This window comes from Poeciliopsis prolifica, unplaced genomic scaffold (assembly GCF_027474105.1).
Source record: "Poeciliopsis prolifica strain line A6 unplaced genomic scaffold, Auburn_PproV2 SCAFFOLD165, whole genome shotgun sequence".
In the NCBI taxonomy this organism is placed as follows: Eukaryota; Metazoa; Chordata; class Actinopteri; order Cyprinodontiformes; family Poeciliidae; genus Poeciliopsis; species Poeciliopsis prolifica.
The window spans coordinates 22,056-46,639 of NW_026562540.1; the positions used below are offsets into that span (position 1 = coordinate 22,056).

Sequence of the window (24,584 nt, forward strand, 5' to 3'; positions counted from 1 at the left end):
TTGCTGCTTACCGGGCCGATGCGGTTGGTCCAGTTTGCTTTGGGAAGTGCCAAACCCTCCCAGGAGTTGAAGTCAGAGTTTTCTCTAGCAAATCCATGAAACGGCCGTCTGAATCAAACACCTTGAACCTTTCCTCCAGGTTTTCTGTTATTAAGTAATAAAATAAAAATTGCAACTGCCGGTGTAATTTCCCCTCATTTTTATTTTTGGGACAGTTTAAGAAAAGTGCCGCTAAGTCTGGAATGAAGCAAATCTCCAGCATCAAAGCAATTTTGCTGCTGGTTTTTCTTGATGGATTTATTCGTCTTCAGCTGATTCTGAAGATTGATCCTGAATCTTTAAGCTCTGAACACGATGGATTTCTAACTGTCATCCAAACTGAAATGTAAATATTGTAGCATATTTTAGGAAGGCCGACTTTGGGCTTTAGCAGCTGGAATAAAGAGTATTTTGTTCATTAAACTGGAAACATCAGTCATCATGAAGTTTCACCTTGTTTTCTAGTCCCACTTCAGGCAGAAGGTGATTTTACTTTGAATGTTCCCAAAATGCAACATTCATCAATCAAGGGATAATTTCTGTCTAAAAAATAAAATGTTTTTCAACACATGTGGGTCAGAGGATGATCTTCATGATGATGATGATCCTGAAGCTGTCTGAATGTCTTCAGCTCTTTTGCTCCTTCCAAGCTTCCGTCCATCAGATCCTCTTCCTTCCTGTCTGTCTCTCATTTTGTTCCTGCAGTTTGTTCTCCAGATTCTTCCTGATCTTCTTCTTTCTGTTTCCCCCTCAGTGACTCCGTCTCATTCCTAAAGGCTCTTTGTTCTTGTTAATGTTGATGCATTAACAGCAATTTCACTACACATTGCTGTAAATGAATCATATTCTTCACTATTAAAATTCATTGAACATTTTAAGTTAACAATACAAAAAAGTGGATTTACTGGAAACAGTTTTTTGAAAACCTTTTTTCAGCTGCAGACTTGAAAGAAGAGTTGAAAGGATAAATTTTATTTTTCATAATTGGCCTTGCTTGCTTTATTTATTTTTTGAACAATCTCATGATTTCATATTGTTAACATAGAAGGAGTTGTTTGGAAGGTGTAAATCGTTCACATTCCTTCAAGTTTAACAATGTGAATCCATATTTCAATCGGACTCTTAAAGCTTTCCCAACATTTGTTTTTCCAAATTGCTGCAAATGAAGGAATAAAAAACAAGGAATGATGGAGAAACGTGTACAGCAGAAATGTGAGCGTCTGCTGGCTTCAGTGAAGCGCTTTATGTAACAGCCTGGTTATGTCACTTCTACCTGAACATGTTTTCTGCTTCCACTCCACTGGCAGTTTGGCTTTCAAGACAAACCCAGGAAGCATCGAATGATACCACCTCATCAGTTCAGATGCTTTGCCATATTGTGGCGTTTAAGTGACAGATTCTAAAATAAAATGAAATAAAGTTGTTTTGCAGCATCATGTGGTCGACAGAGGAAGAATCTGAATCAGTGGGAACAAATATTCAGATGCAAAGTAAACAAATCTGTTCAAACAGATTTTAAATACACGATGGTGCTAATATTCCCCCCAAATTCACTTTTTAAGTTTCATTCTGATAAAATAAATCATAAAAGTGCTTTAATCTAAAATCAATTGAAGTAATTTAGACAAAAGCATCAGTCAGAGACTTTGTCTACTCTTTATGTTTATATTTCTGTATATATATATATATATCTATATATATATATATATATACATTATTCACCAGTTACAGTACACATATTTATATACTACAGAAACACAGATAGTACAGGTACTCAACATGTGTTTTCCTGTTTTCTTCTTCACTTAACCTGCATGTTGAAGCACAACCAATTGTGGGATTTGTCTTCAAGCCTGGAGGACCAGAATGTGGGGTTAACCTCTGACCCCATCAGCTGATTCGCTGCACAGCAAACTAGCAAAGGTCTGGAACGTCTGCCAGCTTGCAGTTTTCTAAACTTTGACTTTTTCCATCTGACAGCAGCAGATTGGGCCTGTTTGTATTTCAGGAGAGGTAAAAATCAAGCTGCATCTTTCTGTAATTATGGCATTTTATTGCATCCTTGAGCAGAAGACAAACCCACAGAGAGCCTTTATTTATTTGAAATGAAACATCCTTATTGCTTACAAAGGAGAAAAGAACCTGGTTGTGTAAATGCACACAGTCATGATGGGCCCAACAGTCGGACACAAACGAAGCAGAGCTGAACTTCTGCACCATTATTTTATTGCTTATGCTGTGAACGGGTTTCAATTTTTTATTGACGATCAGTTTAAATTTCTCTTCACCGCCTGTGACAGTCTGACGGCCACTGAACAGAAAAAAGGAGAAAACTGCTGCTAAAATAAAGCAAAAAGTTGGATTGATCTCAGAAATGTTCTAAAAATTAAAGCAATTCCTGAGCTCCAAGTCAAAAATTACATCCAAAAAAACTCAGAAATTTAGAGATAAATCTCTAAAATTTTCTAAAAAAAAAAAAAAAAAAAAGAATCTGAGTTTCAAAAGTTAAAAATGTTGGACTCAAATTTTGGGAGTGTTTTTCTAAAATATTTAACTTTTGGAGCTCAGAAATGTTCTTGGTTTTTCTAGAAATTTTTGACTTTTAAGACATTTTTTTGGCAGAAATTTATTCAGACTTTTTTTCTGTCAACGATGATTTTACACTGAGACTACGAAACGTGTTCATGTCTTTGAAACATGAAATCTTGTTTTGATCACAAATCTTTCCCTGATTTTACATCAAATCTCTCGTCTCCACTGTTGCTCTTCGGTTCCTTTTGGATTTCACTTTTTAACTTCAAACACTGAAGAAATGTTTTCATCTGATGACATTTGAATTCTGTTATATGCATTTAGTTTTCATGTTCTCTTTTTTGATGTACCTGATAAGCAGTGGAAAATGACCACAATGAATTTTACTAATTATGACACCAAAGTAACCAGATTTATTCACTTTATTGGTTTTTCATTTCAAAACTAAAAGATTTAAATGCCTTCATATTCAAAAAATGTCAAAGTTATCCATTTTAAGTGCTGTGCTCCAAAACAAGGCAGTTGGAAACCAGAACATTGAATTAATTTCTATTTAATGTTATTGGATTTCTTTTGGACTTTTGCAATAAGACTCAAAGTACAGGGTCATCCAAACATTTATGAGTTTTAAGCAAACACATTGGATAAAAACTGCTGAAAATATTTCATTTATGGTTCAACAGTTGAGACTGAAACTCCACAGCAGATTCTTGATTTTCCTGTTTTTCTGATGTTTTACATGCTAATGAACTGCAGTGACATCTTGCTTGCTTTCATTTGAACTGGGACTGTGAACATTTTGATTGATGAGTTTTGGGTAAATAACATATTTATCTCTATTACTGTTGATGTCTGGGTGAGAAAGCGGCTAAGCTACGACAGATCGATAATAAAAAAACCTCATCTCCGTTTATCTGTGTGCTAAAATGTGAAGGTTTCGTACCGAGTGAGAGCTGCCGAGTCCTGAAACAAATTCATAATAAATAAATGTACCATCCTGTAGATCTATGATCAGTTATACGCAGAAGAAACAAAGGAATAGATTAAATGATGGTTTTTCACTTTGCCTGCATTTTCAGCCATTTACACACAAATGTTGTGACTTTGCTCCAAAAGGAGAATCAAATGGCTTTTACTTTGGAACCAGAGGAACCAGTGAAACCAGTGGAACCAGCAGAACCAGTGGAACCAGCGAAACCAGTGAAACCAGTGGAACCGGTGGCTTTACTGCTAACCCGGTTCTGTGGTGGATGTTGAAATTACAGTTCTAATGTCAATAGTTCATCTGAAAACAGCCACTTTGCTCAAAATGGGAATAAAAGGAGAAACAAAAAAATCACCTTGTTTTCCTTCTCAAATCAAAATGCTTGGAAAAAAGTGGAAGGAATGTATTTTACCAAAACTCTCTGAATAATAAAATATACATTTGTTGACAACTTTCACTTATCTTTCAACATTTGCCAACTTGGTCCCTTTAACCACTTGAAATGACAGTGATGCAGTTTGACATGAGCTTATATTTATATTAGTTTTAAAGGTCTAAACCTTTTTATATTGGTTTGGCTTTCAAACAAAATGGAAATAAATCAATAAACTCAACTGTAACCCATATTACAGTTGAGTTTAACATGTAACCAAACAGTGAATAACAGTAATAACATGACAGAAAATATCCCTATTTTTACTTAACCTCCTGAAATGTGCCAACAAAATATGATTTTTGTACCTTGTCTTTGGAAACTTCAGCTCAATTAAAGACTGAACTGGTTTCAAAGAAATGATGACTAAATATTTAGACTTTGTTCTCATAAAGGCCTGATTTAGGGTGGTTAACACAGTATATATTTACTCATTTCATATGTAATATAAAGTGCCTTTGGTACATTTATGTATGAATAATTTTCAAAACGTAGATTTTTAAAACAAATCCAAGTCAAAAGGAAATTTAATCCCTTTATTTCATTGGTAGCATTTCTTTATTTTCTTGCATTACCTGATGAGCAGCAATCTGAAATTTATTTTATTTGTGACAGAGAAGCTTGTTAAACTCTTTAAACCTAAATCGATTCAAAAACTGCAACATTTAACATGTAAATACTTTACAAATAAAAGCTAATAGATTTTCTCATATCTTTTCATGGTCTGTCTTTTGATGGTTCAGTTAAAACATTTCAAAAGTGGTTACAGTTTCATTCTTTGAAAAATTATGCAAGTGATTTTCTTTCAGCAGTTGCATATAGATAGAGATTTTTAAGGTAGCACGCTTAGTTTCGTGCAATCTGATGGAAAACTGATAAACGCTCTAAAGATGAAACCCGTCCAGCTAAAGCGTCCGGCGCCAATTGGGCTTCAGAGGAAAACTTTTATCAGCTGCTGCTTTCGAAGGCGTTTAAAACCAACACTTTATTCTCATACAGGATTTATTGATCGGCCAACCTCATTAACTTTAACAAAGTTACAAGAAAATCCCTTTTTGTGAATTTCATTGTGAAGCTTGATGTTGCCACAGAGTTCGCTTCAACAGAAATGTCTTTATGACTGAGCTAAGCTACTCAGCTGCAGGTTGTTGTACTTTCATATTTATCTGGTTTTAAATTTCCTTTTTAGTTATGAAACTTCTGTCAAACTTCCCAGCACATTTCTTTATATTCATTAATCTTGCAATAAATAATCCAGATTGAGGAAAGTATGCCGCTTTCCTACTAATATAAATGCTAATCTTATCAAGCCTTTCAAGAATATCTCTCAGCGTTTTTAGTTCAAGCAAATAGGTAAAACTATTAGACTATTAAAAATATATACATATATCTTCAATATCCTTCCACCTAAATGCCATTTAACCCTGGAGGGCATCCCATCTGGACTGCATGAGGCATTTATTCAGGTAAGTGAAATCTAATCTTTCATAATCCGACAGTTAATGCTTTTGAGAGTAGACAAATTGTTGCAGGATAATTGCTGAATGGTGCGGCAGAACAGCGCCTGCAGCCTCATATGAAAGGAAATGATCCAGAGAGAAGCAGGATCAGCCATTAGCCATCATTTAGAATCTACCTGAAATAAACAGGATATTTTCAAACTGTATTCATAAGACAGCAGCAAAATCACTGAATATTTCTCTTTCTAGGGTGGACAAGAAAGATTTGGTCCAATGAAGGAAAATATTCATTATAATGTAAAGTGTCAGCAGATGTTTTTCACATCTTTTTGCAGTCTCCATGATTTTTAACTTGGAAACTTTTTCTAAAACCTATTTGAAGAAATTCTTGTAAAAAAAATAATAAAAAAAAGGAACTAAAAATACCCATAAAGAGGAAAATATATATATTCAGACATTTAAAAAGACAGTTTCCTACCAAGCGTTTGGGACATACTAATAAAAATAAAAAAAGACAAAATTACAAGAATAAAATATAAAATCACCAGAATCAAGTCAAAATAATACAAAGATAAATTGACAGTATAACAAGAGATGAGAGAACGAAGTCGAAGTTTTGGGAATAATCAAGAACAAAGTTGCAGTATGATGTAATACTCTGACGTTATTCCACTAATTTTATATTTGTATTTTCTTAGTGTGACCCTAGTATTGTGTTGTACAAAGTAAACATTATAGGTGCAGAAGTATTCATACCCTTTTGTACTCAAAGTTGAGTTAAAGTGCATCTGGTTGAAAGAGAGCAGAAAGTGAAGTCGACTTTTTGTTTGATAAAATTGTCCAAACTGATTATTTTGACTTTTTCTTCTAGTCTGGATTTATTCGCTTCAAATGGTAACGTTGAATTTTTATTTTGGTTCCAGCAGATTAGTAAAACTTTATCACTTCCTGTATAAAAGCACAGCGCTCCTCTCTGGACAGGTCAGTGGCTAGCATGGCGACAGGTGACCACTGATCGATACTCTGCTTTACAAATATGTAACTTATTTGACAGAGTGGAGCAGCTAACGACAGCTAACTGTGGCTAACAGCAGCTAATGACGGCTAAATGTGGCTATCAGCAGCTAATGACGGCTAACTGTGGCTAACAACAGCTAACTATGGTTAACAGCAGCTAATGATGGCTAACTGTGGCTAACAGCAGCTAATGATGGCTAAATGTGGCTAACAGCAGCTAATAACGGCTAACTGTGGCTAACAGCAGCTAATGACGGCTAAATGTGGCTAACAGCAGCTAATAACGGCTAACTGTGGCTAACAACAGCTAACTATGGTTAACAGCAGCTAATGATGGCTAACTGTGGCTAACAGCAGCTAATGACGGCTAACTGTGGCTAACGACAGCTAACTGTTGTTAACAGCAGTTAATGACGGCTAACTGTGGCTAACAGCAGCTAATGATGGCTAACTGTGGCTAACAGCAGCTAATGACGGCTAACTGTGGCTAACGACAGCTAACTGTGGTTAACAGCAGTTAATGACGGCTAACTGTGGCTAACAGCAGCTAATGATGGCTAACTGTGGCTAACAGCAGCTAATGACGGCTAACTGTGGCTAACAGCAGCTAACTGTTGTTAACAGCAGTTAATGACGGCTAACTGTGGCTAACAGCAGCTAATGATGGCTAACTGTGGCTAACAGCAGCTAATGACGGCTAACTGTGGCTAACGACAGCTAACTGTGGTTAACAGCAGTTAATGACGGCTAACTGTGGCTAACAGCAGCTAATGATGGCTAACTGTGGCTAACAGCAGCTAATGACGGCTAACTGTGGCTAATAATAGCTAACTAATGGCGGCTCTCGCTGCTAGCTCAGGACTGTTGCCAATAAAATCTCCAAGACTGAAAGAGTTGCTGGATTTGAAACAATGAATAAATTGAAAGTGGACAAGTTGACACCAGCGATTGTTGCATTCTGATCTCAGCCCCTCACTCACCTGTCTCTTGGCTCCGCCCACTTTGCTGGCCGGGGGCGGAGCTTGGCTTTGGCAGTGCGTTAGTTGCGCTTCAGGTCAAAGTGCAGATTGGATGCTTTCATCCAATCATCAGGCAAATTTTGAGGAACGTTTTAAATCTTCCAAAAGACGAAATGTTCAATCCAGACTCATTTTGTCCCATGTTGACGTTTGTATGACCATAAAAAATAGAAAACTTTGCTCCTCTGGCCGATTATGACTTGCTAAAAAGACACGAACCATGTTTCCTCCAGGCAACATGTAAAATTCTGAATAGATTTTCACCGTTTTACTGTAAACCGTCTTTATTTAAGAGAACAGATTTGGGTTTTAATGAGGTATAAATATGGTAACAGGCTTTAGGTTTTTTGAAATCTTGCTAAAATGAGGAATATTTCTGGTTTTGACGGGACTTCGGACCGAGGAAGGTTGTACCGACGGAAATACTTCCTGGATATTTTCTGCTTTTGTCAACGCTGAAAAAGTCATTGCCAGGGTTACAATATGCAAATCTTTAAAAGCGTCTGAATGTGGTGAAATATGCGAAATGATTACGTTACTGAATGCCAAACAAAACGAGTCGACATCAGCTGCTGTGAGAGGGAAGCTCAGGTCTGTTACGTCTTTCAAAATAAAGAACTTCAGAAAAGTGAAGATTTCTAATCAATGGAGGCTTTCACAGCCAAAAACAGATCGAAGCTCTAACTAAACTAACAACAGGTGTTGGAGTCCCGGAGATTGATTTCACAATTTACTGGAAATTTCTGTTTCTTTTTCCTGAAGTGAGACGGTTCCGACTTTCCTTGTGTTGTCTGCGGTCGCCGCTCTGCTCCACATGCAGGTAGCACTACAGTGGCGTCTTCAGAATCACATTTACGTCACATTCAACTTGTGAATACATCCGACTGTCCAGCATTTGGAGCTCTGGCTTCATGCCGGCTGATCAGTGGTCACAGAGAGGATGTTTGGGTCTAAAGCGGCAGCAGGTTTGTGTTCAGCTTACAGTGAGAAATGTTTGGACTTTGGACAGAGTAGCGGTCCTCTAACATCGACTGATTATCACATAACGACTGCAGGAGCCACAACTTACTACCAAAGAAATATGTGCTTGAAGGCAAAGGGGAGAAGTGAAGAACCACGGAAATGGTTAGTTTGGCTGAACTTCAGACAGACGGCAGATGAAGCAGCGTTTCAAAAGCAACGTGTTTCTCAAGAGCCACACCTGATTGGACCAAATGAACATCTGTCTCTAGATTTTCTTTTTTAAATATCGCCAGCTTTATTTGCTGTTGAACCCAGAAGAGACTTTGGGATTCGTTACAGTTGAAGCACTTTTTGATAGGATAACGGCGGACATTTTGTGTTAGCATAAGCGCCATTAGCTGCGTCTACATGGCGCCTTCTCTTAACACAGGAAGTCTGCTTATATTTCAAATAAGATCATCTGCTTTAGCCATTTTTCAGAGGTTTATAAGTAGGAAAGGACGAATGTTGATGCTTCAAAACAAAATCCGTTTTAGTTCCTGAAATAATGTGAGACTAAGAAAAATAGTTCAAAACAAAAAAATTGTAACTCATTCTGAAAAGAAGTTGAACCCTCAATTTCTTATTTTGTTGCTCAGCTTTTTAATAATGATAATGATTTTGGACAAATTCCTGCAGTGGGACTGAGCCAATCAGTGTTTGCTCTTGAGAGACAGCGTCACTCAGAAACGCCACTTGGAGTCAGCAGAGGGCGCCGCCTCCCTTCAGATGGTGGCATCATAGGGCAGGTGAGGCACCGCCACTCCAGGCCTCCAGGAGGCGTAACTCTGCGTGTGGCCCGACGGTATCAGACCCAGCAGCTCTTTGGATCTGCTCGGCCACCTCCGACCCGATCGGCGGCTGACGTGGCCCCGGCTGCGGCTTGGCCTGGAGGCTTGGCCTAAAAGCGCGGCCGTTTGGGGCCACAGTGGGTCCGTGAAGCCGGTGGCGCCGGGCTGCTGGAACGGGAAGCGTGGCCTGCGTCTCAGAGGGCGCGCTGCCCGGTAGCTGCTGGGGCTGATGTGGCTCTCCAGTGACGGCCCCAGCAAACTGAGGCTGGTTCTGTCCGTGAATGAGTCCGTGCGGTCTTCGTAGGCGAGGTCCGCCGGAGCCGAGCACTGCTGCAGCGGCCAGCCGCCGCGGCTTTTCCCTCCCACGTCTGCGGCGCTGCCTCCCTCGCCTCCGTCTCGCTCTACTCTCATTGCTTCATCTTCTTCCTCCTCTTCTTCCTGCTCCTCCTCCTCCGCCTCGGCCACGCCCTCCTCCTCCACCGGCTCCTCTGCCACGCCCTCCTCTTCGTCCTCCGTGCAGGCGGGCGGCGGGGAGCGCGGGTCGCGCAGGAACACCACGATGACAGTTATGTTGTCGCTGGAGCCTGCGTCTCGGGCGGAGGCCACCAGCTTGTGGGCCACCATGGTGGTGTCGCCGGCGTTCTCCTGCAGATGGTCGCTGACGACGCGCACCGCCTCGTCGGGACTCACCGTGTCCCAGAACCCGTCGCAGGCCAGGATCAGGTAGTCCTCTGAGCCGTCCAATGGGAAGATGCCGTGGTCCGCGTCCCCACAGATGTACGGCTTGTGCTCCGAGTCGCCTGTCAAAACATTCACGTTATTGTTCAAGATACGTTTTTGACGTGCTTGACGCTTAACTCAGGTTAGGTCAAATAATCCATTTGTAATAATTAAACCATTAAAATAGACTTTTATCTTGAAAAGGTTCTGTGAACTCTATTCTGAAAGGACAAAATAATCTCCTTTGTATCCTGAGTTTTTGGTGACGCAGTCTGAAGCTTCATCGCCTCATCAGCATCCGGTCACCTGATCATGCAGAGCAGCTTGGACTGTGGGAATCAACCCACCGGCATAAACCCATCCTCCTGCCTCTCTGGGCCTGCAGACAAACTTTCCAAAGAATCTGATCTGGTTCTGTTCATTTTGCTGCTTGTGGATCAATGTTGGCGGCAAAACGCAACCGAGAGAATCCAGTAAAGGATTTTCAAAATAAAAGACCCTCCAGAGTCAAAAAGTACATAAAACAGAAATACTTCATTATTTCTTGCACGGCCCGGTACCAATTGGTCCATGGACCGGTACCAGGCCGTGGACCAGCGGTTTGGGCACCAGTGCACTCCAGGATGATGCAAGTGACAATCTAAGAAGTTTGGTTGTTCAAAGATTGAAATAAGGTGAAAATCTGGACAAAAATAAAATCTTATTGTTTGAACTGGGCTTGAGGGAACTGTTGCATCAGGTGATCAGGAAACTGAATGGAATGATTATTGAAGGGTTAGATAGTATACACACTTCATAATCTGCACTCTTTTGCTTGAAACTAGTTTTTATTTCCACTTTGGTTTTATGTTGTTTAGTTTTTATTCAACTGTATTTTTGTTCATGAATTGAACAAAATTGACTTTGAGAATCAATTTTATTTTTGTTTTTGATTGTTTTGTTTTCCAGACCCGGAGTCAAATGTTCTTTTGAAAATAAAGTGTATTTATTTTTGGCAGAATGTCGCTTGCGTCATTATGTCATTACCATTAAATCAGTTTAATTGTCTTCAAACAATATTATCGTTTATCGCAATAATTTTTGAAGCAATTAATCGCTCAGTAAAATTTGTTGTCGTGACAAATTTCAGTTTAACTGAATCTCTAAATCAAGTTTCGGGTTAGACTGATGGCAGTAAAGTCTTCTCCTCCTTCCTGGCAGTTTCTTATTTGTACTTTGACATTTAAGGTGAAAAGTATTGCCTTCCCACAATGCACTGCAGGAACTTCACTGTACCTATTGCTCTGGATACAGACAGACTCCCGTTGACCCTCCATGTGCCAAACCAAATCACACATCCTCCCAAAGCCTCGATCCTCTGCTTCTCGTCCTGCAAACAAACAAAAATGCTCATCAACTGCAGAACGTCAACCCTGAGATTTCTCCATCTGCCTCGTTTTGCCCTAAAGGAACGCTCAAAAAACATTGATGTTTTTTGGGTTGGAGTCAGACAGCGCTTCTGTTTCTGGACTGAAAATACAAAGTGTCATTCCAAACATTATTTATTTCCATAAAATATGTTTAAAAAAATTGGTTCAGCTGTCCAAGCTAACAGGCTTGGGTAGCACTAGCCTCAGTGTAACGCTTCTGTACGTTAGTTTCTATAGAAGCTGGACGCGTTTTGTGGCCGGTCTGTAAACAGTGAGCCGACTGTTTCAGCAGCTGCTTTTCAGACCTTTGTGGAGGAAAACACAATCAGATTCGTGTTTGCTTTGGCCAAACCACCCTTTAAGGACACCAGGGCTGATTTATTGTGGCGATGTTAAAATCGCTGACTCATGACCCTGAGCACTAAGAACCGAATTGGAGGAAAGCTCTGCAGCCAATATGCTGTTAAAAATAAGGCAGAATAATGCAGACAGAACCAGCCAGTTGCTGGATGTCATTCTAGTTAAGGCTCAGAAACTTCAACCAGATCCCAAATGTAAAAACTGGAATATGGAAAAAGATGAACCTTCTTTGAACAGGTCAGGCTCTGTCTATGGCCTATTCAAAACCTGTTCATTATATTTTTAGACTGAATTATTCTTAATCAGGTTTCAGTCTGAGCTGTTTTAAGGTCTCTGTCCCTTTAAATTCAGACAAGCTGCTGCTGGCCACGCCCCCAAATCAACATTTACACTCCCAACAGATGCACAATTATACAACTATACATCTTTGAAAAGCAGCAGTGGAGCCTGCTGCACAACCAACCTGAATGCAGCAAGTCAACAACTAAACTCTTAGGGTTTTTTCCAGCAGCCATTGTACAGCGGAAAAACCAGCTGACCAACCACTGGAGATCAGCTGTGGTTGCTAGGTAACAGCACAGTGACTTAATAATGGAAAGTTTTTGATCAAAAACATGGAAGACGTGAATTTTTCATCTTAGGTTCCAACTTATCTGCATATTCTACCGTTCATGACTGACTTTCCCCTGACCACCACTGGACATTTTCCTTTAACAACGACTCTTTGCTAAGTTTACAGAAAAGCGATTTGCTTGATCTGTGAAGGAAGAGACGTGTGTCACCTCTCTGTCTGGTTTGTGTGGCTTCATCAGTTCCACCACCTGCCCTCTCCGCACCAGGATCACCTGGGAGTCTCCCAGCCAGGCGACGTGCAGCGTCCGGCCTCGCAGGAACGTCACCACCCCGGTGGTTCCGCAGCGCAGGTGCTGCCGCAGACACACAGGAGAACCAAATTATGACATTTCAGCAGTAAAACACGACACATTCTGAACCAGGGAGGAAACAATTCATCAAATTAACCACGATAAATCGACTGTCAACTAATTTGCTATTGATTAATAAACTGAAGTACAAAAAAAGAAAAAACTCAGCAGTTATTCAACCAAAATTGTAGAAAATTGATGCATTTTGTATTCAAGTTGAAAAATCTTCTTTGTAAATATTCCTTGTCAGAAGTCTATGATCACTTTTAGCTTTACCAAGTCCAAATTCTGTAAAAGAAAATCAATTTATTAATTTCCCATTGCTATCTAATTATTAAAGAAAATAATCCCCAGATCATAAATGCAGCATATTGAACTTTTCTCCTTTAAGCTGCAGATTCCATCCATCCATTTTCTTCTGTTCATCCAGAGCGGGTCGCGGGGTCAGCAGCCTAAGAATGGAGGCCCAGACGTCCCTCTTGTTCCGGCTCCTCCGGGGGAATCCCACGGCGTTCCCAGGCCAGACAAGGATCATCCATCCTGGTCTTCCTCTCCTCCCGGTGGGACCTGAACTCCTCACAGGGAGCCTCCATCCTGACCAGATGCTTGAGCCTCAGCTGGGTCCTCTCCATGTGGAGGAGCAGCAGCTCTACTCTGAGTCCCTCCCGGTGGGATGACTGCGCTTCTCTCTCAGGGAGCCCAGCCACCCTACGGAAAAAACCCATTTCGGCCGCTTGTATCCGCGATCTCGTTCTTTCAGCCATGACCCAAAGCTCATGACCAGAGATGAGGGTAGGGACGTAGATCGACCGGTAAATCGAGAGCTTCTCTTTTTGACTCAGCTCTCTCTTCACCCCGACGGACCGGTACAGCGCCGCTTCACGGCGGACGCTGCGCCAATCCGCCTGTCGATCTCCCGCTCCCTTCTTCCCTCATTCGTGAACAAGATCCAGAGATACTTGAACTGCTCCACTTGGGGCAGGAGAAGCACTCTACCCTTTTCCGGCTCAAGACCACGGCCTCGGATTTGGAGGCACTGATCCTCATCTCGGCCGCTTCACCCTCGGCTGCAAACCGCTCCAGCGAGAGCTGCAGGTCACGACCTGATGAAGCCAACAGGACCACATCATGCACAAAAAGCAGAGCTGGATCCCCGAGGGACACGGTCGAACGCCTTCTCCAAGTCCACAAAACACATGTAGACTGATTGGGCGAACTCCCAGAACCTCCAGGACCCTCTGAGGGTGCAGATTCATCGTTTGTATAAATGATCAAACATTCAGTGAAGGAAAGCTGTCAGTGCATTTTAGGCAATAAAATGTGCATATCATTGAAAACTCTGTTTTATTTACATCTTTAAATGAATTTCTAACATTGAAGACAATGTTTTTATGCAATTAATTGTCAGAATAATCGATGACAAAAATAATCATTAGTTGCAGATGAGACGACACTGTAAAAAATAAAAATTTCATTGTGAGTAAAAGCAGATGGGCTTCTGATGGAGGACGGGTCGGGGCTAAAGGTCAAGTTAGGGGTACCTCTCGTGAGGCTTTCTTCACGAAGCGCTCGTCCGTCAGCTTGAAGGCGCGGCACAGAGCGTCGCGGGATCCTGGCTGAAGGATTCCTGGTGGAACAGGTTGACGTGAAGGTGGTTGGCAGCATAAATAGCTGCATCCACGCCGCCGTGTCCGTCAAACACAGCAAAGAACGCCTGTTCCTCCTGATCCTGGGAGGCAAAACAGAAAAGCTTCAGCTCTGACATTCATTCAATAAGTTTCTGACTGTGGGAAAAGCAGCAGCAGAGGAAGACGCCATGCTGGCCTTCAGCTTTAACACCGCGGCTCCTATAGAGCCATCTTAAAATAGCCTCTCCTGGGTGGAGCATTTCTCTAGAGCTGCAGCTCTGTAGAAATGCTCCCAGGAGCGACTGGCCTTGATGAGGTGCTGCTCAGATCAACACCTGATTTCATATCGTGGCTCCGTCTCTTTCCCATCATGCAAACAAATATCTGCTTGTTTGTTTACATCTGCAGGTAGAAAATCAAAACGTAGAGCTCAAAAAAACATTCAACAACATCAGTCATTTCATTTTTCTTGAAAAAAAAAACTGTTCAGAGAAAGTTTTTGGTTTTCATTTTGTTTTTGCTCTGATCACTTTGTGGTTTGTATTGTTTTATTTTTTTTTATGTTTTACCGACTTTGTTTCTCTAGTTTTAGTGCAAATGTCTCAGCACACCTGCAACCAGACAAGTAACTTTTTATAACATTTGCTAAATCAAAATTCTGTAAAAATGATTAAGAAAATGGACCTGGTTCTAAATAAATTTTACCTGAATGTTGAAGAGTGAATTGAAGTCGGGGATGATGACGTGCTTGTCCTCCATCTTGCGCCTCATGTTCTTGATGGCGTGGATGGACGTTTCGTAGTATGGCTGCGGGCGGCGGCGGAACGGCAGCTCCTTCTGCCACAGGCAGCAAATCTCAAACAGTCTGTTAAAAACCAACCGCGCCATCTTCACCGACTCCATCTCTGCAACCAACGCACAACGAGTCAGGAAAAGCTTTTCCTCCTCACTTGCAAGACATTAAAAACTGCTGAAGATTTTATTCCCATGAACAATTTTACAACGCTATAAACAAAGAGCATGAATGCTGTCCAGTTTTTTTTATTAAGTCTTAATTCTACATGATCTTTTTTGAAAGTTTTTTTTGGTGTATTTTATCTGTCATTAGATTGGAAAAGTTGAAAATGAGTGGAGCTGTGAGTTTCCAAATGTATCTGAAAAGCAGGAGTTAAAGAAAACATCAACAGTTGTTGCTATTTGGCATCTTTGGGACTCCATAGAGGCTGTTTAGTTTGACGTTTTTGCACCAGAGGTGCCAATAATCGCATTTTGATTATTAGCAAATAATCAAAATGCACATCTATAATTTAGATGTGATCTCTAAAGAATTGATTTTGCATAATTATTTACTAGTCTGAAGATTCCAGGCGTTACAGCAAAAACATTTTTGACCTGTTTGTTTTGGATCTTCAGGCATTTTAAAACTTTCTGATAATCTTGTGTCAGACAATCACTGCTGCTTTTCATCACAGGGAAAAATGATTCCCTAATTAAAAAATAAATAAACACCTCATGAATAAATAAATATTAAATATAACCTGAATTCAAAGTCAAAATAAAGACAAGTTGTAAACCTGTGTGACTGAACTATGAAAAAAGTCCAAATTTTCCACAAATTAAATCTTCAAACAGAAAATTTAAGTAATCAGTAAAATTTGACTTTGATTCACCAGCGTAAAGGAGGCTGTAGACAAATAAATATGTCATGAGTTGCAGAATTGTACTTAATATCTACATATACATTTTTTATTATTTATTTTCTGTTGTTTTTTGCATTGGATTAAAATGAAACTGAAGTTTGTGGTTGGAACGAAGCTACATTACTGCAAAATGTTAGCGTTGCATTAGTTTGTCTTTTCATTTTGAAGATTATGAATTACAGGTGTTGAATTTCAAATATTACGTAACAGAAACAAAACAGATGAATACATGAACGTGAGTAACGCTGATCTAAACCATAAAGGAGGGAATCGGCTTCCTGTCGCCCTCTAGTGGTCAAATCCACTTACTGCACCCAGAGAGGAGAAGCGGGACGCGGCCCTGGAGGTTTGCGGCTGAGTGTGAGGGTCCAACTGAGAGCGAGACCTAATTTGTTTGAGAGAGCGATTCCCCGGCGACTCACGTGGCAACAGGTCGGCGCCGTCTTCTACGGCCTTGTTGAGGTTCTGGACGGACAGATCGGACCGAGCAGGCTGTCTGCGGTGGCTCGGGCCAGAGCGGCTGCCAGCGAGCAGGGCAGTTACTGTGGAGAGACAGGTTAGCAATCGATCAATCAATCAAATCAATGCATTAATTAACCAATAATCAGTCAATAAATAAATCCATCACTCAAACAATAAATTCTTCAAGTAATCAATCAATGGAGCTTATTGGTGCGGTATCGATTGGGTCAGAATGTGGAATCCATTTACCGTCAATCAAGGCTGAAAGCAGTAATCACATTATTTGATTATTGAAATAATCATCAACCCATTTAGTCAATGATTGATCAATAACTGGACAAATGGACGTTCTCCAAACCAGGCAGATAAACTGCATCAGATCTTAAACTCATGAAAACGCTTCAGACTGTGGCACAAATCACTATGGCCTTGTTGGTATAGCATCAATAAAACCGCAAACCTCCGTTTCCTCGTTTTGCTCGTTAGGGTTCAGGGTTCAGGGTTAGGGTTCAGGGTTAGGTGGGTGGGCTAGGGTTAGGGTTCGCTTGTTGCCAGACGCCATTCATTTTGGACTCCAACAAAACCAAAGACATTCAAATAGACAAAAACACGAAACTACTTTAATATCAGCTGCTTCCAAACACAAGATTATCAAAATATTTGATCATCAAATATTTTCCCACATCGTTTGGTCTGTAGTCCTCTTAATAAGATGCTAGAGAAATTTTTCCTGGAATTTTTTACACAGAGCTGCCCCTCCACCACGTATTGCTGCATCGTGTTGATCAGCTGCCTGAAAGAAAAAAAGTCACATGAATCCCTTCGTCCAACAATCGCCTGAACCGCCTCGTCTTTGCAGGGCTGCAGGGCAGAGACCGCTCTGCTGGCCCAGGGGCGGGGAACACCCGCCCCTAGTACCCTGGGCGAGGAACACCTGGGCGAGGAACACCCTGGGGAGGAACCCTGGGCGGGGAACACCCTGGGCGGGGAACACCCTGGGCGAGGAACACCCTGGGCGAGGAACACCCTGGGCGGGGAACACCCTGGCAGAATGCAACCACAAATTCAGTTGCTTGGAAATGTTTCTGTCACAAAGACTGGACAGGCGTGGAGAGGAACCAGGTGTTTCAGCAGACTCACTGGAGGAAAATGTCGGTAGATTAACGGCCTCTGAGTGGGAATGAGCCACATCGCCCTCAACAGGAAACTAGCGGCACGTCTTGAATCAGCACTTCTCTTCACTTCATTCTGGTTCATATTAACTGAAACCTAGAATCCTCAAAGGCGGCATTGCATTTAATTTCCAAATAATAAATGAACACGTTTTTCTGAGCACATTTGCTCAGGCCTTCAGTGGCTCATGCATCACGAGTTTAATCAATGAAAACTCACAGCGCCGCACCTCAACATCTGTAAGGAACTCATGCTGCATGTTTCTGCCAACAGACGACCGAATGAACTCATTTCATCCATCATGCTGGGATCGTTAAATATGCAGACGCTTTCAAATAAGAACGGAAGGTCAGACGTAAACGTTAGCATAAATACATATTCATTTATTAGTATGGGCCTGAGTGGAGAAGCCGAGAGCATTTACAACATACCTGAAGCTGAGAACCATCAGATGATTGCAATTTGAAGCATGTGATGGAAATGTTCAAGTATGATTCAGACTCAAGCAAACAGCTATTTCAAAGTGCTTTACATCATAAACACAAAATCATGCATCATAGAATAAACAATACATTGTTCCATCATTAAATTTATAATTGATTACATTTCAAATAAAACTCTATAATCAACTGGCTTTTAGTTGAGATTTAAAGGAAGTCAGGGTTTCTGCTGTTTTACAGTTTTCTGGAAGTTTGTTCCAAATGTTTGGTGCATAGATGCTGAAAGCTGCTTCTCTCTCTTGGTTCTGGTTCTGGGGATGCAAAGCAGAACCAGAACCAGAACCAGAACCTGAGAGTCTGGAAGGTTGATACAACAACAGCAGATCTTTGATGTATTTTGGTGCTAAACCGTTCAGTGATTTATAAACTAACAACAGTATTTTAAAATCTATTCTTTGAGCTACAGGGAGCCAGTGGAGGGACTTTAAAACTGCTGTTATGACTCTATCTTCCTGGTTTTAGTGAGAACAGGAGCAGCAGCTTCTGGATCAGCTGCAGCTGGAGGATTGATTTGTTGGACAGGCTTGTGAAGACGCTGTTACAATAATCAATGTGACTAAAGATAAACACATGAATGAGTTTCTCTAGATCTGGCTGAGACATTAGTCCTCTAATCCTGGAGATGTTCTTCAGGTGATAGAAGGCCGACTTTGTAACTGTCTTTATGTGGCTCTGGAGGTTCAGGTCAGAGTCCATCACTACTCCCAGGTTACGGGCTGATTGCTGGTTTTAGTTGTAATAACTGAAGCTGTGCATTGACTCTAGATCTATAAACCTATATCTATTGCTCTAGATCTATAACTGTAGATCTATAGCTCTAGATCTATAACTCTAGATCTACAGCTCTAGATCTATAGCTCTAGATCTATAGCTCTAGATCTATAACTCTAGATCTATAACTCTAGATCTACAGCTCTAGATCTATAGTTCTAGATCTATAGCTCTAGATCTATAACTCTAGATCGTTTCTCTTTAGGTCCAAAATTAATGACTTCAGTTTTATTTTTGTTCAGTTGGAGAAAGTTTTGGCACATCCACACATTTATCTGTTCTAAACATTTATTCAGTGATTGGATGGGGTCAAAGGTCACCTGGTGACATCGTAATGTAGAGCTGTGTGTCATCCACATAGTTATGGTAGCTAATATTTCCTGTTATAACCTGAGCAAGTGGGAGAATATAAATATTGAATAAGAGGGGTTCTAAGATTGAACCTTGGGGTACCCCTCATGTGACCTTTGACCTCTTTGATGAGAAGTTTCCCATTGAAACAAAGAAATCCCTGTTCTTTATGTAGGATTCAAACCAGTCGAGCTCTGAACCGGAGAGTCCAACCCAACTCTCCAGTTGATTCAGTAATATGTCAAAAGCTGCACTGAGGTCCAACAGAACCAGAACCAGAACCAGCACCGTGGTTCTCCCACTGTCTGTATTTATATGGATATCATTGAATACTTTGACTAGGCCAGTCTCCGTGCTGTGGTAACCATGAAAACCAGATTGGAAAGAGTCAAAGCAGTTGGTCATCATGAGGAAACTATTTAATTGTCCACAGTTTTTTCAATAACTTTGCTGATGAATCAAAGGTCAAAGGTCGGCCTGTAATTCTGCAGTAGTGATTTGTCCAGATTGTTCTTTTTTAGCAGTGGTTTGATGACTGCTGTTTTCAAAGCCTGGGGGAAAACGCCTGATGTAAGCGATGAGTTACTATTAGGATCAGATCAGTAACAATAACAGGCAGGACTTTCTTAAAGAAATGTTCTAGAGTTATAGATCTAGAACATCCAGACAGCAGGAGCTTGAACTTAATTGACTTATAATTTCTTCTAGGGTTTTATAATGAAGTAGTTGAAATTGGGTCATTTTTCCTGTATTTGTTCTGTTTGGGTACAGCAATGGTTCTGGCTTTAGAGTCAATGTGCAGATTAATCCTCTGATTTTTTGAATTTTCTCTGAAAAGAATCTGGAAACTTGTTCCATCAGCATTAGATTGGATTCAGGTGGAAACGTCATAGGAGGGTTTGTGAGCCTGTCAACTGTTGCAAATAAAGCTCCAGCATTGTTCATGTTTTTATTTATGACATCTGCAAAGAAAGCCTCCCTTGCATGTTTTAGTGTTGAATCATATGAAGCAGAACTCAGTTTTCATCTGATCAGAGATCCAATATTAATAATTGATCATCTCCTAATGTTCACTAACCAAAACAGGTTTGTTTTTCAATATCAGGCTTTGTTTTAATGACATATTACTGTAAAGTGGGTCAAGTATTCAGCATGAGAAATCCTGTCCAACCGCTGGACACAGTTCACCAATCAATCAATCAATCAATCAATCAATCAATACATTTCATCAAACTGTTATGGGTTCATATTCAAGGAAATTAGACATTTAGAAAAATAAATTTGGACAACAATTGAGAAAACATGTACATCTTATATATTATCAGAGGTTATGGCGTTCTTCTTCAAACGGTGTATAGAAACATTTTGTAGATCTGACCTGCAACAAGCTAAGCGAGTTTCCAGAGTTATGGCGGTTTCTCCCTCTTCTTGGAGCGCAATCTATTTTCAAAAAACAACATTAATTCCAACTGAAGCTGTAATTCTGACTAGTTAATACTTGTCAGTAAACCCATAAACTAATCACTTCTAGAATTTGAATCTCATTAATCCAGATATTCATCGTTTCCTCTGAGCGGGTCGGCGCCGGTCCAGGTCCAACTTATCTGTTATCTTTTACATTTCTTTTTATTCTCTCTTTATTCTGCTAATATTGAAACTGACTGACAATTATTTAATTTCGCTTTGGGATCAATAAAGTATTTTTAATTTGAAATAAACCAAATAATTGACGGAGGAAGGACTGGCACTGCTGGTGCAAATTATTATCCAATTTCTATTAAATGGGTTTTAAATTAAAACTGAAAAATAAATCTATGAACCGTTTGGTTTCTGCCAGTTCTGTCAAGATGAGGACAAATTTATTTTTCATATTCATGAATAATTTTATTTTACATAATTGTCGCTATAGGAATCAGAATTTTAAAAAGTGAAACTATGTTTATCATCGTTCATGAAACATTTGATCCCACTTGATTATTCTGAATATAAAAATGAAAACTGCTTCTCCAGGTTTGGTTCTGGATGCCGACCAGAACCAGTTCTGCTGCTGCAGATTAAAACCAGTGTAGTTTGAGTCTCAGGAAAACGCTGCGCTGCTTTTCTGACTCATCCAAGGACTTTTTAAGAGCACAATCTGTTACTGAAGCCTGTTAGTAAGAATATGAATATTTATTATATTTAGATGGAGAGTTGGAGCCAAGCTGCAGTGACGGATGTTGGAGTTCTGGTTCTGTCAGGTCCTTGAATTTATTCTCAAACTGGGTCAAGGGCTGGCAGCGGAGCATCTGCCCCCATAACGCGCTTACCGTGGCCATCTCCAGAGAAAAGTTGTGCTTGAAGAAACGTCCGCTCCGAAACGCCGCGCTCTGATTCCGAGACAAACATCAAGTTCAGAGGTAAAGCTTCGCTGTTGTGATGTTTTTATTTGATCATTCTATTTTTTATGTTTATTCAAATATTAACATTCAGCCTCTGAACTGGTTCTTTGTGCAGAACCAGTTCAGTTTCATCCAAACTAAACTGGGTTAGTCAGAACCACAGGCTGATGAAAATACATCATACAATTTATTTCAATAAATTTACTGACTTTAAGATTAGAATAGAATTTAAATGGAAACGTTTCCTGGTTGAATTTGTGTCTGAATCATTTTGTTGATTTGATAAGTTTTTTATTATTAGGCAGAAAAACTAAACGGTATAAATATGAAACACTTTTATCCGCAAAACTGATTATTAAATGTACAGGTGATAATTCTCAGGATCTGTTGAAGTGGCTTTATCCGTATGATATTCATGCATCTGCAATCATAATTAACGGGACTTTATGGGTTAAATTTCAGTCTGACAACTTGGAGCTAAAACACAAAATCCCTGGATTAAAAAAAAAACTGTGGAACATGATGAGATTATTTCCATTCAAATGCAGAGCTGCTAAAATATTGTGATTGTTGTAGATAAACTGCAGATGGTGATATTCCTCCATGTTTCCATTCATAGAAACGCTGCATGTTCACCGCAGGGGGGCAGAGACCGAGCCGACTGCTCCGATTGGCCGCCGGCTGTCAAGGAGACGGCGCTGCGCTCCAATGGCGGCTTTGCAGGTCGCAGCATCACAGTGAGGTCATGTGGAGCGGAGGAGGATTACAGAGGAGCTTAATCTGCGACTGGTTCAACTGGAAACCAGCCGCAGCGATCAGACCTTCCGCCGCTCTGATGTCTTCAGAGAAAACAGAACTACAAACACAGCAGCTCCACAGGAAGAGCAACACAAACAACATAAATAACAGCAGCATCGCCGTTTGCAGCACAAATATGCTTCCCTTGTTTTCCAAACACTTTTCTGCTCAGTCATTCGGATGAAACTAAATAAACGGCAGGTTTTGAAGGAAGATTTTCCAGCCATTTTCTCAATTTTTCAGTTTATGTTTGATCAAATTTAATGAACCTTCATAAAGTCCATCTCAGAACATTTTGTCTCGAATTTTTCGTTTTGCTGTTTACCTCAAAATGTTGCCATAAAGCCATGTAAAAGCATTCACATGAACTTATTGCAGTTATTCTCAGGCCGGAAACTTCAATGCATTCATTTTGATTAATTCATTTAGTCATTAATTAATTTAATACCTTAAAATTTCAACAAAATTACTACATTCTTTTTTTCCCAGGAAAATGTGCTGAGCAGAACCTTTGCATTGTGTTTCTGGTACGCCCGTAAATCTGACCCACAAGAGACACACAAGGAGCAACTGACGACGAATCGTCTTCAGGGCTCATTTCTGCTTCAAACGATCTGATTGGACGCTGGAAAAGACTACTGCTGTGTTTAAGATGTGCTAAAAGGAGTCAGAATATCAGCAAAGCTGTGCTACCCTAAAAAAGCATCTGAATGCTAACAAGTAGCAGCTAAACTAACGTCAGTGTCCACAGTAGCGGCTAACCCCAATCTTAGCATTCACGCTAACAATTAATGCTAATATTAGCGTCTACAGTCCACATTTCAGTCGCTTTCTGAGTGATCAGACCTTCTGAAACATTTTGCTCCAATCTGATGGATGAATATTAAAAACAATAAATAAATGAGCTCAGATCCAATAAAAAGTAGCAAATAAACTTTAAAAAACTAACTGAATTAGACTAAATAAAACTGGAGTAGAATGAGAACCAAGTGGTTGTGAAGTCACGCTCTGCCAGGCGGCGTAGCGATCATACCCAGGCTCTGGCTGAACGTGTTAGCAGATGACTCATGCGTGCAGATTTTTCTTCAAGCTTCCTCTCTTCTACAGAATTAGCCCCGCAGCGGAGCAGCAAGGTTGTTTCCATCGCAACGCAGAGAAAGTGACTGACAGTCGGCAGCGTCGCTCCTCCTGCTGCCAGATCAGAACAAGCTCCCTCTTCATTATTCTAAATATTGACCCTTTTCTGAGCCAAGTGGAGGTGAGAGAGGAGAAAGACGGGAACTCGCTCGGCTTCGTTTGGCCGGCGTTCCCTGATCGCCGGCGTTCCCTGATCGCCGGCGTTCCCTGATCGCCGGCGTTCCCTGATCGCTGGCGTTCCCTGATCGCCGGCGTTCCCTGATCGCTGGCGTTCCCTGATCGCCGGCGTTCCTCAGATCCGGCCTAAAAGACACCGCGGCCTTTTTTCCAAGCATCAGAGAGAAAAGCTTCAGGCTGTTACCAGCCGTTTTTTTCCAAGCCTATTTCCAGATGAAATGTTGAATTAGTGTTATGTGAACACAATATTCTCAAGAGGGCATGAGAGGATTACATAAACTCTGTGCCAGGAATACCTCAGATTGTAGCATTTTCTGCTCCAACTCCTTTTCAAAATGTTTCTTAAATGACTTTGATGAATTAATTTGTCTCCTTGGTTCACACACACCATGTGGCGCTTTGGTCTGTTACGAGGCTCTCTGGCATTTTGATGGAGAGCAGCAGGGATTCGCTCAAGCCGCCTCAACTGAGCCGGAAATCAACAAATAGTTGCTCCCTTTCTGCACAGCTGAGGGTAAAACTCTTTGTTTCTTCCATCTTTGTGTTTCCACCAGGCGGAGGCGTCCGGATGCAAACGACCGGAGAGACGAAAAGCTTTGAGGCTCCATTAGACAATACATCCCATCATCATCAGATTAGAGGGGCAGCATTATATCTTCCAGGCACAGAAGCCATTTTATAGCACAATCAGATAAATGTTACGCATATCAAATATGACACTGCAAAAACACTAAATCTTACTATTTTTGATCTAGTTTTAAGGCAAATATCTTCATTAGCTTGAAATATGACAAAACTAACTTACAAGTAATAGGACTT

At 40.7% G+C, this 24,584-nt stretch overlaps 1 protein-coding gene across 1 annotated transcript; it reads right to left on the reverse strand.

Annotated features, from left to right (window-relative positions):
* Positions 1–2,979: 2,979 nt before the first annotated feature.
* LOC129356311 (protein phosphatase 1E-like) lies at positions 2,980–16,547 on the reverse strand. The gene is given in 7 exon segments (XM_055025896.1): positions 2,980–10,078; positions 11,274–11,367; positions 12,550–12,693; positions 14,232–14,296; positions 14,299–14,419; positions 15,024–15,223; positions 16,441–16,547. Coding segments are annotated over 6 exon segments (1,488 nt in total). The 5' UTR covers positions 15,222–15,223; positions 16,441–16,547; the 3' UTR covers positions 2,980–9,212.
* Positions 16,548–24,584: the final 8,037 nt, after the last annotated feature.